The sequence below is a fragment of the Megalopta genalis genome, chromosome 3 (genome assembly GCF_051020955.1).
Source record: "Megalopta genalis isolate 19385.01 chromosome 3, iyMegGena1_principal, whole genome shotgun sequence".
NCBI classification, from domain to species: Eukaryota; Metazoa; Arthropoda; class Insecta; order Hymenoptera; family Halictidae; genus Megalopta; species Megalopta genalis.
Window position 1 is genome coordinate 10,980,421 of NC_135015.1, and position 17,621 is coordinate 10,998,041.

General features: G+C 37.8%; 1 protein-coding gene across 4 annotated transcripts in view; it reads right to left on the reverse strand.

The window, feature by feature from the left end:
- Nucleotides 1–17,621, reverse strand: part of LOC117229670 (uncharacterized) — a 447,677-nt gene that overhangs the window by 198,930 nt on the left and 231,126 nt on the right. For all 4 annotated transcript variants that reach the window (XM_033486300.2, XM_076520036.1, XM_033486299.2 and 1 more), the window contains one exon: nucleotides 16,624–16,740. In XM_033486300.2, the coding sequence (XP_033342191.1) occupies nucleotides 16,624–16,740 (117 nt within the window). The remainder of the gene's footprint in view (nucleotides 1–16,623; nucleotides 16,741–17,621) is intronic.

Genomic DNA, 17,621 nt, shown 5'->3' on the forward strand with positions numbered 1-17,621 from the left:
AGGGCTCGAAATAATGTTTCGTTCGTAAATTGTTGAAATTGGCGTTCCTCCGATCGGAGGTCCCTCAGGGGCTCGCTTGCGGGTGGGGCCCGCAAGTGAGTACGGGGCGTAGCGTCCCCGAGGTACCCGAGGCGCTTGTAGGTTGTTAGGGTACTTAATTTAAGTTTCTTAGATTACGTTGCGTCCATTTTCTCAAAAAATGCACCCGTGTGCTGGTTAGTTTGGCACTCGCGTGCTGGTTAGCTTGGCACTCGTGTGCTGGTCTTAGGTTTCCTAATTCGACTGGTCACCTATTTTGTGTTCACCCTAACTAGAATTCATTTATTTCAGGTTCATTACAGATATTATCATTCGTCGTGGAATGCGTCTTAGTTTCCATAATTTTCGCAAAAATTGCACTCGTGTGCGGGTTAGCTTGGCACCCGTGTGCTGGTCTTAGGTTTTCTATTTGGACTTGAATTCAGACTAACTTTAATTCAATCTTTTCAGGTTTATTACAGATATTATCATCCGCCGTGGGATTATCGTCCGCCGTGGGATTATCGTCCGCCGTGGGATTTTCGTCCGCCGTGGGATTTTCATCCGCCGTGGGATTTTCATCCGCCGTGGGATTTTCATCCGCCGTGGGATTATCATCCGCCGTGGGATTTTCATCCGCCGTGGGATTTTCATCCGCCGTGGGATTATCATCCGTCGTGGGATACGTCTTAACTAATAAGTGCGTGCGACTTAGTTATTAAGTGCGTGCGAGTTAGTTAATAAGTGTATGCGAGTTAGTTTAAGATTCTTAACCTCTTGCCGTACTGTAACGGGTCCAGCTTTTAATAAAGATTTCTCTTTAAAATGAATATTATTTTGCTCTTACAACTTTATCTAAATTTCTCTTCTTTTCACCACAATATTTAATTGCTCAAGAAGTGTAGTCTCACAGTAAACTCAAATTATTTTCTCCTTCTGAGAAATAATTACAATCGAGAAATTTCTAGTCATCATAAATTTAAAGAGAATGGTATGGCAAGGAGTTAAGTTCCCTCAGGGGCCCCCGACTCACGGGAGCGCCCGTGGGGGGCACGGGGGGTAGCGTCCCCGAGGTACCCGAGTCGCTAATTTCGCATATGTCCAGTAGTATTGCCTTAGCATTACTTGTTCGCGTCTCGTTTTTGACTCCGCCACAGCAGAAAGCTGTGGTGGCCTTGCTTGCGCAAACTCTTGGGTAAGTCCGGACACGTCTCGTTGTTCGACGAGTGACCATGCGGCATGGTGATTCGAACGCGGACCCTCCTGCTGGGGAGGCTCTCGCTTCGCGTATTCGCAATGTAAGACGTCCTTAGCTCTCTTTTGGGGGCGGGGCGCAGGGCGATCCGACTCATTGTAGGATGATCCAACTTTGGATCATTATTCCTCATGTGAAAACGGCGAGCATCGAGATCTGCGAGGCTCCTGATTTGTGCGAGCATTGTACGCGTCGCGTCACCCTCGAGTCAGTGCCTTCTGTACTGACACGCCTTTGTTTCTTAGTTTCGAAGAATCAGAACCTTCTGCTCTGATTCATTTCGGTCCCCGTGTATCAGAGACTTCTTCTTTGATCCACTTGGTCCGCAATAGTACTTAACATATGCGAACGAGTGAGTGTGTAGGTGTGTGCTAGCTAGCTGGCGAGCGTGTGTGTTATTTCCTATCGGGGGTTATTTCCTCGGACGGCCGAACGACGAACAACAAGGACCCACAGTCAGGGCCCGAATTTTTCGGCAGTGAAACGTCGACTTCCGAACGAACGCGTCGAATAAACGATTATCCGCGAACGAGTCTCAGTGATCTTTCTTAAATATCCACAAGTGATTCGGATTATCAGTGATTAAATAACTGATCAGTGTTTGGTGACAGTGCAGTGTAAGTGGACTTCGCAAATAACCATACCAGAGGTTCCGCCGACAGTATCCCTCGAATGTTGCGGTCATTGACCTGGGATCAGCTGTTCGTTGTACGAGGTCAGTACGTACGAGTCAGCAAATGCATCCTCAACTAAATGGGTGAGTTTCTTATCGATAATATTTTTCATATTTCTCTAAAAAACAAATCCTTTACGTACCTTAACGCGATTATTTATTATTAAATCAGCTTTGCGAATCATTCGTTGAATTCTGTTCGTACACGGAATTATTTAAATTAAAATATCATTTACGAACTTTGTTAATCTTCACTGTACACCTTGCATAAAAATTTCATATGGTACACATAAGGTGTCATGCACACCAGAAAATTAAAACGGCTGTCACGGTTAAACTACATATTATTTCGAGTCCGAAAATTAGTGAATATTCTTCAGACGTTCTAAAGAAAAGGTGAACAGCGTTTTTCTTAAAAATATCACTGTTATGTAGTAAAAAAAATCCGGAAAGTTCTCGCTTCGTGACTTGTTCAATACTTCGAACTCGGCTCGAGTCCGTCCCGACCTTCTGTCAAAGCCTGGTGCTGCGGACTCTCTCGCGGACCCTCTCTCTCGCACCGTCACCTCTCATTGGCCAGTGTTTTTTGTTAATAACTCGTAAACAAAGCCGTGGATTGCATTTTCGCAAAGGAAAAAGTTATTTCAAATGACCTCAGCTACCCTTCATTTTCGGCTGTTAAAATAATTGTGGGACACCCTGTATATTACAATTTATTATAATAGGAGATATATTTATCCTGTATCTTATTATAATTTATTGTAATAAGATTGTAGTCATAGAGGCATTCATACGGAAAATAGTCGATTAGAATAAAAATGATAATTTATTTCTTCCATATCAGAACGCTTCTTACTTTTGGGTAGTTCGATCATAGATGCATAAATAAATAATCTTTTTAAGGGTACACAGGAAGGCATCGACAATTTTGTAATTCTATAAGCATTATTATTCGAATAATTTTACAATCTCTATTGAAATAGCTTATTCGAATAAAGAATTACGCGAATAATTTATTCTAATACATAGAATATTTTTTGTCTGTTTTTTCCAATAGAATAATTTATGACTTTACTTATGAATTTATTTAATTTGAATGATTTCTTTAAATTATATAATTTGAATTATGTATTTATTTATTTATTTAATAATTTATGAATTTATTCGAATAAAATGTTCGAATATAATAAAAAGAATTCATTCAGGCAATTATCTTAGCAAAAAATATTCATTCGAAACAATTTGAATAATGCTTAACTAACTCTGCTTCCAGCAACGAAGTAAAATTTAACAGTGTCATTGTGTACTGAACGATTTATGCTTGTCTGGTGCTTAAATATCAATATCGCGTTTCAACAACGCGCTATCAAATTAAACAGTATCTCGCAGTATCGAAGATAAGCAATTGGTTCACGAGTGGCCGGTAATACTCGTGCCGGCCGAAATAAAAGTTTTAGTCAAACAGAGCGATGTCTTAATCGCAAACTTTACACAGTTTTCCATTCGCTCTTTATTCCTTTTATGTAACTTTGTTACGTACTCATTAAAAGTTTCTTCGGGAGCGTTTATCTTGGAGTTTCGACTGGCCCGGGACAGCGTTGATCTACGGCCAGTTTGGCTTCTTGAATGCCTAGGAACGCGATACACCGGAAATCCGATATTCTCTGGCTAGCTGCAGTATCGTCGAAACGTCGGGATCATTTTTCTAAAAGGACGCGGCCTGCTTTCAACACGTTTACTACCGTGTCGTTTCGCGACTTATGCACACGAATGAACTTCGAATTCGGCTGCAGATTTTCATCCACTGTGTAACAAAAACGAGGAAATTAAATACACAAGAGCAACGAAAGCTGAACTAATATGTACATAAAGCACAACAGCTTCGAATACGTACACGTATGGTAACAAGCGACGTAGTTTATCAGCCACTTGACAGTCAAGTAGACGCGGAAGTAGGCGAAACCTTAAAACGCATCTGAATTGTAGTTCGCAAGAAATCCCTTTGTTTACGGTGGGATTAAAGCTCGCGGAGTATTTAACAGAGTGCTTGAACTTGGTTGCGAAAATTCAAGCCGGCACGTTTGACGTTAAATAATAGTCGAAACTCGAAGGAAGTTTCATGGGATTTCATGGAGTTCGCTTTACAAATTAGAGAAGCATCAATTACCTAGTTTAATTAGCATCGTGCTTCAAGCGCTACTATTTAATATCAACTGGGCATTCTGTAATCTTTATCGTTAATAGAAATACAGACTTTCACGATAGAAACACAAGGTCCGCTACGAAAGCAACGTAACAATAAAAGTAACGATAAAAAGAATTCCGTTAAGATTGTGTTTACTTGTTGAAACGTAACCGAGAACGTAGCAATACGAGTTGTGTTCGATCTACGATTGTCTGACAATATTTTACCTCATAGATCGTTTCGAAACGATGTCTTCCTCACAGCCGAATGCTCCCTTAAACGAGAGACCGTTGCTTCGCCATTTTATTTATTTCGCAAGGCTAGATTTATCGTCTCCGATTTTTTACAGCTATCCTAGAGAAGACCGGAAATCCCGACGTAACGACGAAAGAGCTTCCGTTCGGTATTTCGATAAGGGGATTCAAACTTTCCCGACTTTCGCGTCGTCCTTGCACCAGGGACCTCGAAACACGGAAGTGAGACGTATCCCCGGATACTGGCGTCGCTGAATCATCTTCGGCTCAAGTGGCATTTACCGGGCACGTCTGCGTCATCCCAGTGCTCGCAATTCCCCCGAAAACGTAGACAAAATTTAGAAAAGAACGTTGTCTTCCAGCATTCACAAGCTATTGGGTTGGCAACTAAGTAATTGCCGCTTTGTTCAATGAAATAAAAAATTTTTTTACTTGGAACGAAGTTTAATCTGCAATGTATTTTCCATTTTGTTCGACGACCTTTTGCCATCTCTCTGACAACTTGAAAATTCCACGCTCGTAGAAAATCTGATCCTCCTCGGCCAAAAACTGAGTTAAGCGAGATTTTACAGCGTCATCGTCGTTAAAAGTTTTACCACGAAGGGAGTTGTCCAGGGATCGAAATAAGTGGTAATCCGATGGCGCGAGATCAGGGCTATATGGTGGGTGTAACATCAATTCCCAAGCAATATCCATCAATTTTTGCCGAGTGGACAAAGACGTGTGCGGCCTAGCATTGTTCTGCTGGAAAATGACACCTTTACGATCGACCAATTCTGGTCGCTTTTCCTTGACCGCTGCATTCAATTTGTCCAGTTGCTAACATTCACGGATAATAAAAAATAACATAATAATAATAATAATAATTGTATAATATAACATTTACGGATATCATAAAAATGGGAGTGAGAGACATCTATAACTAAAATCGGAAATTGCTTAGTTGCCAACCCAATAGATATCTATAGATACTTTTCACAGATTTTTAGCCAACCACAGACTGGTATCGATTTCTTTTTAACGAAATTTGGAGACCATCGATCCAAATTAACAGTGAAAACAAATTACAAGTGAAAGAGTATGTTTACAAGTAATTAATTACTGGAAATTATGTTCGAATTTATCTGACCACAAGCGTAACCACACATTCTCATTATTTCGTTATTGAATCATTAGTAGTTTCATTAGTGTTTCGTATCCTCAAATCTGTGGCAAATATTAATAATCGTTGCATAAAGGAACGTAATTAATACGCAAGTATAAAGTTATTTATATCACAATTTGATATCGCAGAAGACTGAAACATGTGATTAAAGTAAGGAAATGTGATATTTGTAACGAACTAAAATTGTTTAGTCTTGCTACCCGCGATATATGATACCGGGCCAATTTATTTATTCGTAACCGAATACGAATTTCGTTCGAGTTTGCAAATTTCGGTTAACTAGCAAAGTTTAGCTCCCTTAATTCTCATACGGATAGTGTTCTATCCCAATGGAAGAATAATATCCTAATGCGATTAACACTATACCTACGCAGCTCTGAAAGTGACTAATGGCAAGACCGAATTTATTTAAACTTTTCGCTATTTTTATCATACTATAAGCAGTAACAAAATAATATATGAATTAAAAAATGAGAGACCGGTCCTTTTGAACGGCATGGTAGGTTTAATGTTCGTAAACATAGTCTCCGACCACCGGACATGTGGTCGGACTTATCGATGTCAGAGATTCGGACCTAATAGGATGAAGGAAATTGCAGAGAATCGATGAGGAAACCGATTCGAGCAATTCGTCTCGCGACCTGGCCCTACTTTCACGGACTCGGGGATACATTTTTCGAGATAATTTCCCGTCAGAATTCTCCCGGGACTGCCGGGAGAACATCGGCCGGTTTCAGATGGAGTCGAGATAAGCCCAGCAATATCGAGTTCGAATCCTATACCAAGTCCCGCGAGGCTCCGCCGTCGCGCACGGCGCCGGCCGATTTATTCGACGCTAGCTGACGAATATTTTATTAACCAATTAGAGGAATTTATGGGCGACGGATGCCGCGGCGATAAGAGTTTGCCGAATTCCGGCGGGAGGATTTACCGGTGGCCTGAGAAACGAGCCCCACCGCGCCCTTCGCAGGCCGATCCGAACAGAATTTCATAATTTTATAATAATGGTGAAATATTATTTCCCTCCATGGCCGATCCTTCATTATATTAACAGGATCTGAACCGTAACTAAACGTCTGTCTACGTTTATAGATCATGAAACTTTATCGCTTCATATTGTTTTCTATACAGTGTTGGGCATAAATATTTATCTAAGATAATGATCCAAATGAATTCCAGTTAGTCGAATATTTTATGCGAATAATTCATTATTCGTCACAGATTATTTTATTTAATTATTCCAATAATTCTTTATTCGAAGAATTCGACGAATTCGGAAAAGTAATATGGAAGAAATAAATCGATGAACTGTGAAAAAATACTTTACATCCTATACCATTTCTATTCAAATCAATTATTTTCCATATGAATTTCTGTACGAATAAATTTTGATTCGAACAAAATTTTATTCGGATCAATTTTTACCTAGAGAAACTTTTATTCGATTGAAAATTTATTCGACGGTGTCGAATACATTAACAATGAAAACGAAGTGGAACTTTTAAATATTTCAAGCGATGAGGATGATGAAAAATAAAGGTTGATTGTTTTAAATTACAGTAGCCAATAGTGACATCGAATTAAATATTTTTACTTTTATTTTCTGAAATATCATCATTATTTTCTTGTTAAGCTAAATACATATTTATTTAGCTTATATATAGCTATATATATATTTGTTCTACGCAAATGAAGATCGCATAAATAATGTCTGTCAGTAAAAAATAAAAAATAGTAGAAATAAAAGCTAGTACAAGTTTTATAAATAAATTTTATAATAAATATATATATATATATATATATATATATATATAAATAAAAAGTAGTAGAAATAAAGGCTAGTACAAGTTTTATAAATAAATTTTATAATAAATATATATATATATATATATACTACTACTATTTTTTATTTTTTACTGACAGACATTATTTATGCAATCTTCATTTGCGTAGAATAAATCCACGTGAAACGGAAATTTACGTAAATTGAAGAACGAATGTACTTTCGTTTCTACACTTCGCTAACAGAAGAACCAAAGTTTGTCCCGATATGGTACAAATAAATAACATTTGTCAGTGATCGATAAATATTTATGCCGAATTTATTATCGAAGTCGGAAGCACAATTGAAGATAATAAAACGGAGTAGAAAGATCCCGTCCAATCTGCTTTCGAACAGTTTCGGAATTGGAGGCTGAGGTGTCTCTACTCTAGTTTGAGGATGGTGCAGAAATGTTGTAAGAGCTAGTAACGCCTCGACTATCGGTTCGTTTTTCGCTTTGTCGCTCCCGGACCAATTCGGCGATCGAAAGATGCAGACGTTGGCGCGGCCCGCATCCATCCAATCAAGAGCGGCGCGGCAAAAGGGCGGCTCCAAGGGCGGAAAGTGGGCTTACGCGCGAAACCGAGATCGCAATTCAACGGATTCGGTGGCTGTGTTTCCTCCGGGTCTTTCTCGTTTCGCCCTAACGGCGCGGAGCGGCGCGGCGCGGCGGTGGCGGCGGTGTCGCGACGCCGGGATGATGTTCGCGCCGGCTTCATTTCGCGGGATGCGCGTTACGCTTCCGTTGCTTCAAGCGTTTCACATTTCCTCGGGAAACGCGGCTCTCCTTCTTTTGGATTTTCAATAACGCCTCCCTCCTCCCTCCCACACCCATACCTTCCACAGCTTTGTCTCTTTCTTCTTCTTCGCGTTTTTCATTTCGCTGCTCGACCGACGGAATTTGTTCAACTCCATCGCTAGGAATCTTGCGAGCCCTTCGCCGTTGGTTTAACGAGAGACGATATTTCGGCCATGAGATGCTTAATGAAAGAACGATCTTTTGACTTGCGCCACTTGCCGCGGGAAACTGGATCTTTTAATTTTGGCGCGGCTGAATATTTCACGCGAAATGCCGGTGTCCCTCGCAGGCGCGGACATTACGCGGTCGCATCGGAAAAAGGTTTTGAATCGTTTTGCGCTTTTCAGAGTGTCCAAGCAGGTTTAGTTTTAAAAATTCATTCAACCGGGGATTACTTGGATACCTCGGCGAAAGGGCCGCTGGGTAATTTGCCAGTCCATTCAAATTACTGGCTTTTGTACGAGCTCTGTTGGAGGCGCGCAGATTTTCTGAATTGTTTTGAAACTGTACAGAAAAGTTTGCTATAACGTCGCTGAAAAACTCTTTGCAGAACCAGTCCCACAGTCTTTCAAATGCTACCTCTCTGATGAGTCGCATTTCTTGGAAAGAATCATTGAATTATGCGATATCCGACTGCAGAATGTCAACCTTAAAAAATGACCACGATATCAAAATCATTTCATTATAACGGTAAAACCGAATGTAGAAAGTTAAAATTTTTCATAGAAAATATTCGTTGAACTCTTTTGTATTCCGAACATCCTAGTAACATTCAGTTCGTTCAGTATATTACAATAAAAATGAATTACAAAATCTAAATAAAAATTGGTGTCACCTACACATAATTGATGGGGCATTCAATGTGCAAACTTGTCCATGCAAGAATTTCTTCTTAATTCATCGAGTCAATCGTATTTGATTCGTATTCTTTGATAATCCAAAGAATATTCAAAATTTAATGATAATGGTTAAAGAAATAGATAAAGTCCTTTTGTTTTTACTCAAATGATGCAACGAATCATAAGAGAAAATCTTCGAACAAGAAATATTATTTAAAATGACGAACTATTACGATTAATGTAACTATTACCATTAATATAACTGAATTATAAAAAATTGCTGTTACGAGACGATTACATAAGGTTATGAAACAGACTAGAGATACTAGAAATTCAGCGTGGAAACTTGTGTCGGACATTTTTAATTTATTTCCCGTTTGCCCCTTAGTGAAACGGTATACTATATACCTACATCGTGTAGCGAATTCGTTTCGCGGCTATGAAATCTTGCTTTTGTGCCAACACCGCGCCATCCTCCTTCGAAATCCACTTAACTTTTTTCTTGTAGAACGTAAAGCGTTCTCGAAGAACGAGGCCGGAGTTAGTTTCTTATTCACCGAAACACGTTTCGCTCGTGTTTAATAATTTTCCTTTGGGAATTCCTGAATTCTGTTTTCGTTCCTTGACGTGCTGAAAAACTTTCAACAGATTACAGGTTTCTTTCAGAAATGTAGATTCGATAGAAATAATCTACAGAAACTTCCGTTATGAGTTATACTACGAATCCTACGTTCATCCAATTTTAATTTGATTTTCATAAGTCAGTTCTTTCAATGACTGTGAAGACCTAACTAATCTATTGAATTCATATTTTGCAATCCATTACTGAATTTTATATTCAAGTCTTGTAACGGTATCGGAACGTGAGGCATCAAAAGTTACGGCATTATTAGGCGAAGATAGGAATCGGCGATGACAATTCGAATTTCGAGGAAGATCTGGTTCGTACAAAAGAACGTGTACTGGACGGGAGACAAACTTTAAATGTACGACACACAGTCGTTGCCATTGGCAGAGGCACAAAACGATATTGTTTTTGGCGTCTTCAAAGTTTCCCCATTTCAGGAAGTCCGATGGCACCGGCGGTCTTGTTATAGTTCATATCCGGTGTCGACTATCGCCACAGCGTCAGCTGAATTATGCAATGCGTTAAAACTTAACTGCGCCTTCAGCGAATTCCATTCGATAGTTACGAACCGAATAGATCGTGACTTAATTTGTTCGAGCCGAGTTCACAGTTGCGGACAAATGTATGTCGACACCCTCTAAAACCGTATAAGCATTTTTGAAGCTGCACTAAATTACTTGAATATCTTGGAGGTGTCAGAGGGACTAGTTTACTGTACAACGATTAAAACATTTTTTTCTTTATTTTGCTGGTACTTTGGAATGACGAAAAAGATAAAAAGAACTCAGGTTTTCTCCACGTTATTCCAGAAAGTAGCAATTATACTAAATATTGTTTACGAAATGAAGAAGAAATTTTGTTAATCTCGAACTTGCAATCTGCTAGAATATGTTTTACGTTTTTTATAAATAAATATAATTTATAATTCCTTTTAGCAATCCTAAAATACTACTCATGCACCACCTCTTCACTGCTATGGAATAATTGTAAGATTTCAGCAAAGTATCAGATGGTTTTATGGAAATTTCATGCACTGTATGAACCTGCCGGCAAACCAATTGATTCATATAATTGGAGTCCGCCTATGTGCTACCACTGATTATGACTTCTTGTTCATTTAATAGGTGTTCACGTTTGTAAGAAAATTCAGTTCATGATGGAGTTAATTTAACCAGGCACTTCTAGTTCATATAAATGGAGTGCCACTGAACACAAGTTCTCCTATGAATTCAAAATCACCAGTTATTACTTCAAAGTACAATGGGATCAACGGATTAATACGCCAGTTACTTTCAGATTTGTCAAGCGTATACCCTCGGATTATTCTAGTGTCGCTTTGAGCTCTATGCACTCGAAAGGCTTTTGTAACAGGGCTGTTTTTAAAACGTAAAATCTTTTATTAACAGAATTGTGTGAATAGAATTCTACTAATTATGTTACCACATATGTATATAGTGTAACTATACATTTTGCACTATATATTTGAAAAGATTTCCAATTTATTAAACCCTTGCACTCGAAGCGATTTCAATTCTGTGAACTCGAAATAGTTTCTCTGGCTATTTTTTATATTTCCATTTTATATGAATAAGATTGTCGTGTATTTATGCAAAACAAAAATGATATGCGTCGACTGCAAGAAACTAGAACCATGTAGATGTTTATTCTTGTCTTAAATAATTTTAATAAGTTATGAATAATATAAAATCATCTACTCATTTTTATTATAAAATCCGCAGTCTACATATGACTACGAAATATAAACAGATTTGATAATGCAGAGATTATTTTGGAACATGATATAACAATTTTTTTATTAGTGTCTCAGAGTCATCCATTCGAGTGCGAAAGAGTTAATTACTGACAATTTTCCCAGTGTCGTGAAATACCGCGTAGCATTTATATTCACTGCTTTTGATTCGCTAAAATGGACGATTTAAAACGTTGCTGCAAATGAATTGCCAGACACTCGGCAATTACGATCGTTGACACGAGTTTAAACAAATTTATGATGTCAGTATCCTGGCTAACTTACAAATCCCTGTATTCATTTTCGGTGTCAAAATGTCGCTGGAAAGAGTTAGATGCCGGTAATCAGAGGCAGCTGTTGTCGAAATGAAATGCTGCAAAGTGCGGAACGTCGCGTCGCTTGAAATCTACTGCGACCTTTTAAGATTCAATGAACGAATCGTTGGGTAACGAGGAGATGAAAAAAGCCCATGGTACACTTCCCGACCTGAAAATGTCTCCCGCGTTATTACCAGCCACTTTCCCGGAAGTGATTTCGATGAAGTAGCTTCGCCGGTGAAACGATGAAATTTATATAAGTTGCGAAGCCGAGCGTAATGTGGTAAACCGAGGGCCCGCCGCTGGCGTAAATGTATCACGATGTGATTTATGACGTTTAACTCGCGCTTACTATTTCTAACGTAGAAATATGCAAATAAGATATTTTTCGTTCATTTTTTTTAAATGTACAGGATGCTACGGCTAAAAGAGGTCACCTATAGTGCTGCGAATAATTACAAACTCAAAATAGTTTTTATGTTTTTAGACTCTATTTGTATATTTCTATATTCTATTGTTTCTAATGTACATCAGAGTTGGATATTATTCGGACTGTGTAGAATAAATATTTATATAAGATAATTATCCGAACGAATTCGTTTCAGTCGAATATTTTATATAATGAATTACTCGAATAAAATTCATTATTCATTATTCTATCTATTTATTCGAATAATTCGGAAAAGCAACATGGAAGAAACGAATCGGTGAACCATAAAAAAACACTTTATATTCTATCACTTTTTATTCAAATCAATTATTTTCCGTATGAATTCCTGTATGAATAAATTCTGATTCGAATAAAATTTTATTCGGTTAAATTTTTATCTAGATAAATCTTTATTTATGCGATGGGTGTCGAATAAAATTTTATCGATTGAATATATATTCGATAGATGTCGAATAAAATTTTATTCGTTAGTCTTTATCTTTTATATATCATTTTCCCCAACTCTGATACACACGTGGAAGTATACAAATACGATGTTTCGTTAAGTTTTTGTTTAAATATCACCAAAAAATGCGAAAGTTACTTCGAGTCTATAATTGTTCACGCCCATTGTATATAGTGCGCTCCAATAATTCTGCATGTTAACGTAGTTTAAAATGGCGTTACTAGGAGAACTTCGGCGCGTTCCAACCACTGTGTTCGACAACTACGAAAGTTTCAATTCGGGGAAACTCCTTGTCGGTCGGCGTGACCGCGGCGCAAATGACGCAAACACGGTCCACCCTTGACAAGCTCGATTACAGCGGGCCAGCTATTTATGAAATTAATAAACTGTCCTGCATGAGCCGAATCAGTGCCGTACGACCCCGCGACCGCAAAACCGAGGTGCCGAGTACGCGCGTGCAATCAACTCGATTTATTTACTTTGAAGATGCGACAATTCACGCTTCACCGAAGTTCTCCCTGCAAATTGTCGGGCTGCCCGTAAAATTGCCAATCGCCGCGATTAGAATGGAGATGAACTACTGGCTGCGACGCCGTCGATTCCCCGTTCACGGAATAACCGCAGAGCTTCGAATCAGCGACCGAGATTAATCCTGTCGATTCGAAATTGAAAACAGAGATCGCTAAATTCGCCGAAGTTAATCACTCGACCGAGCAGGATCGCCTCGAAATTATTCTTCCTTATTTTCAACCCGTAACGGATCATGAATTAGAATTTTTCGGAATATGTTCTACTGTCAGTCAATCTATCTACGGTATTTTTGCCGCAGTCATTTTTTCTTCGAACAAGATATTTTATTATGATCGTGCTACTCTTACAGAAATGCAAGGCGGAATATACATTTACCCCGACAAAAGTTGAGAAATTTTACATATCGTTAATATTTGAGTAAAATTCGATATTTTAGTAAATACATACAGATCTTATTAAATTAAGAGTACATTTATGTGCATATAAATATTGTTTATATACAACATATTGTTGTATATAACATATATAACATATAGCATATAACATATATAACATATAGCATATAACATATAGAACATATAGCATATAACATATAGAACATATAGCATATAACATATTGTTTATATTGCAATATTATTTTATTTGGTGCATGTGACGAATAAAAAAAGTAATAGAAATAAAAAAACAGTTAAAAGAAATAGACAATAAAAAATGTAAAAATTGGAAACATAAAATAAAAATTAAAAAATTATAAAAAAATGAAATTAATATTTGCGCCGACACAATAAACATTTTTATCATATGTTAAGAAGGTTTATTGCACCGAAGAATATGCATCTGCATTACGTATTTCTTAATTTTTGCCAGTAAGTGTATACTACGAACTATAAACTTATTATTCAGGTTCGTTATACTTTGAATTTTTCTTAATACGGTTGAAAATTCTAGTATTCCAAAACGTCTGTTAAATTTTAAGTACACTTGGTTACAAGTATAACAATAATAATAATAATATCCATTGCTAACAGTAACGTAATAATTAAAAGCACGTTGTAGTGTGTACTATTGAAATTGTAAACTATTCAACGAATTTCATTGAATTGTATTAATTTGTGAAAAAATAAGAGTTAGGAGCCGACTTTACTCTAAATAAAAAAATAATATACGAACGCGAGTAATCGGGAACGAATAGCGATCACAAGCTCGCGAACGATCAGGAAGGAAGTTGAACGCCCGACTACGATCTTACCAACGAAAAATAACCGTGGTCTGGAAACAGTCGGTACCGAGGAAGCCGTTTCGTTTCGCGAAGGTAAATTAATTTGCATTTAAATGAAGGCACGCAAAAACGCCGGATAACGCTCCGTGAATGGTGGACAAAGGGAAAAAGAGCCAATTAATTACGACGGCCTCCTCCAACAGAGAAGTAAATTCCGTGAATACCTCTTAGCGAAGTTATTTCCTTCTTTGCTTAATTCCTTCCGCGCGAATACATTTCACGGTTATTTTAGAGGTGATACACGCGTACAGAAATTGAAAGATTTTCTTGCAAACAGAGCGGAAACGACGTTTATTTGCATGACTGGACGAAAGGAGTGTTTTCTTTCTGGAAATGGGAATTTTTGTGAAGATACATTCTCCGTTCTTTCGTCGGTAGACTATTTTTATTCGCTTAAATCTTTGCCGTATCTTGACAAGTCCGACTCGTGACGAAATTTGTTCAATAATAACCTGTTAACAAATTAGATCTTTTCGACGAGTATATCGTAACAAAAAATGTTGCCATTTTTGCACGACGAGTATACGACGAGTCAACAACAGAGCCAACTGACAGAGAAATTGTGGTCGAAATAAATATTAACGTATCTCGCGATGTAACATGAAATATCCAAGGAAATATAACTTTTCAAATTGGAAAGTACATTTATCGTTACACCACGAGGTATGCAGTAAATGATAACGAATCATGGTATGACCAATACGCGTCTGGCATTCGTGCCTACATCATCGGTTTGCCTAACTGAAATAGCCATGGTTTCGTAGTAATAAAAAGCACTTAACTCAAATCGTGTTCCCGGTCTACGGAGCTCGAATTTCTATCTCTTTCTATCTCTTTCTCGCCCAGTTACTTACAGATCTTCTGTAACAAAGGTTCCGCCGCGCGTCCGTGGTAATTCGCGAAACGAAGTTAAATCGATTTCGTAAGCCTGCGATTCATCCCATTTGTACGTTCCATTAAAGTTCGAGAGTTTCCTGCTAATGCGAGAAACATGATCAAACCTATTTAATGTAACGAAATTCGTTATTTAACTCGGACCGGCGGAATTCTTTTTCAGTTATGTACATTCAGAGTCAGCCTTGCGTTGCGCCGTTTCTAACAAGTTCATATTGCTGTGTCGATATTGCTTCATTCAAACATTCCAATGTTTTATTAAAACATATCATAGCTATTGAAATGTTTCAATTAAGCGTTTCAGAATATCGGTGAATGCCCTTTACAGGCCCTATAGAAACAGCCAAATCCTTGGCAATTAACCCGAATTTGTAACAACGATAAATACATGTAGATCTTGCCTTTTCACTCGCTCGAATAGGCATTGCAACCGATCCTAAATGCCAATATGAATACGGAAGGCAGAACATTGACCACGTGCTATGGCAACGACTATTATTTGAAAATCGGAGAGCCAGTAAACATCATCAGAAAATTACACAAGGCTCTCTTCCATTTTCATACAGCGTTAACTCTGTGAACACGCGGTAGAGATTTGCAACGCAGTTCACTGGTTCCTATAAAGCTGAAAATTATCTGTCTAAAACATTGCAAAGTAATTTCACGAGATATTAAAATTGCCTGAAATAAAATGAAAAGAGTACACCGGTAAGTCGTTTCTTTGCAGATGAGCAATTGCGGAAGAATTCGAAATGAATTAGAAACTACACGATGAAATATAAAATTACAAAGTGGAATAGCAATTCGTGAGGTGTTTCCAATAGTTTCCTTAAAATGTTTCGCATTAGTTAAAGACTGCGTTACAACGATTTTGTAAAGTTATAGTTTGATACTTCGATCTCCAAATTGCTTGAATGTATCAGTATACATATATGAACAAAAGAATGTGTTACTGTTCCACGATTTATGGTGTAATTCTATAAAAGCAGCGAGAGCGGCGAGTGCGTTCGATATTAAAATACAAAAGAAACGGTTCTGTGATCCGTTAATTAAAAAGGTAGTCCGGCCGCCCATCCCCAGCTCAATACATTAGTTATTGAAATAACGAGCACCCCATTGGAATACGGTATCAGCTATTTAATATATCGGCAACGAAGCATTCGGCCGATAGAAAATAAAAAAGGTCAAATGAATTTATTTCACTCGATGCCAGGTCGGTTCTCTTTTTGCCCTCTCCACTGCAGGATTGGCGAAGCAGAGGCTGCTTCGCGATCAAATAAAAACGATCGATAGAACGTACATGTATGTATATACTTACTGCATGTGGAAGATCGGGACCTGTTTGTCGGAAAACAGGACGACCGGCCGAATAAAACGTTCGTTGGAACCGCAAACTTGAGCGCCGCCATCCAGCTGAAGCCAGCCACCCTCGCACCTACAACAAAAAGAGGACAGAGCTCAGCAACCGTTATTCTTCCCTGCGAGAAACCCGGCTTCTTCGATGCTAATTAGTTCTCCCCAATTTTCGCTTTAGTTACGTCCCTGGTCGGGGACGAGCTGCAAATTGCAACACTATTTTGGATATATTATACTTATATATAAGCGTACTCTTGAAAATTATTTTCTTATTCTCTTATTTTCTTACTTTATATCTCGATTGTTGCAATGTTCGTACAAACATATGTAGACACCTATTAACCCTAGAAAGATAACCATATGACAACGTACGTAAAAGATAACCATACGCTTCAGAGGCGCATGCTTTTCTAAGGCGTCAATTTTATACTAACAATGGATATTTATTTAAGTTAATCTAGTCATTTTAAAGATTTGGCATTATTGTAAAAATAAAATGCATTTATATTATATATTTTTATATTTTAAGTAATTTTAAACTTAAATCACTAGACCTCTATGAAAAATTAATAAAAATCAACAGTCTTCGCAGGCGCCTCTGCGACGTAGGTTATCTTTCTCGGGTTAAAACGATTAATTTATATTAATTATATATGAATAATAATAATAATTAACTTCTTAAAGATCGATTTGAATTGTTCTGAAATGATACAAGAGCTAGATTGCTAAACAATAAGTAACAATCTTTTCGCAAAAACTGCAACCGGATGTTTTTCAACCTTCTTATCCGAGTATGTAACAGAAATTTAAATCATCCAGATAAAATTGTTGCGAACATTTTTGTACACATTGTCTAGTAAACTAATCCGTCTAACATCCCCAAGAAATTCAACTAGTTTTGTCCGACGTTAGAAAAGTTATTTTAAAAGATGTCGACGTAGCTTTGTCAACGACGGTGTA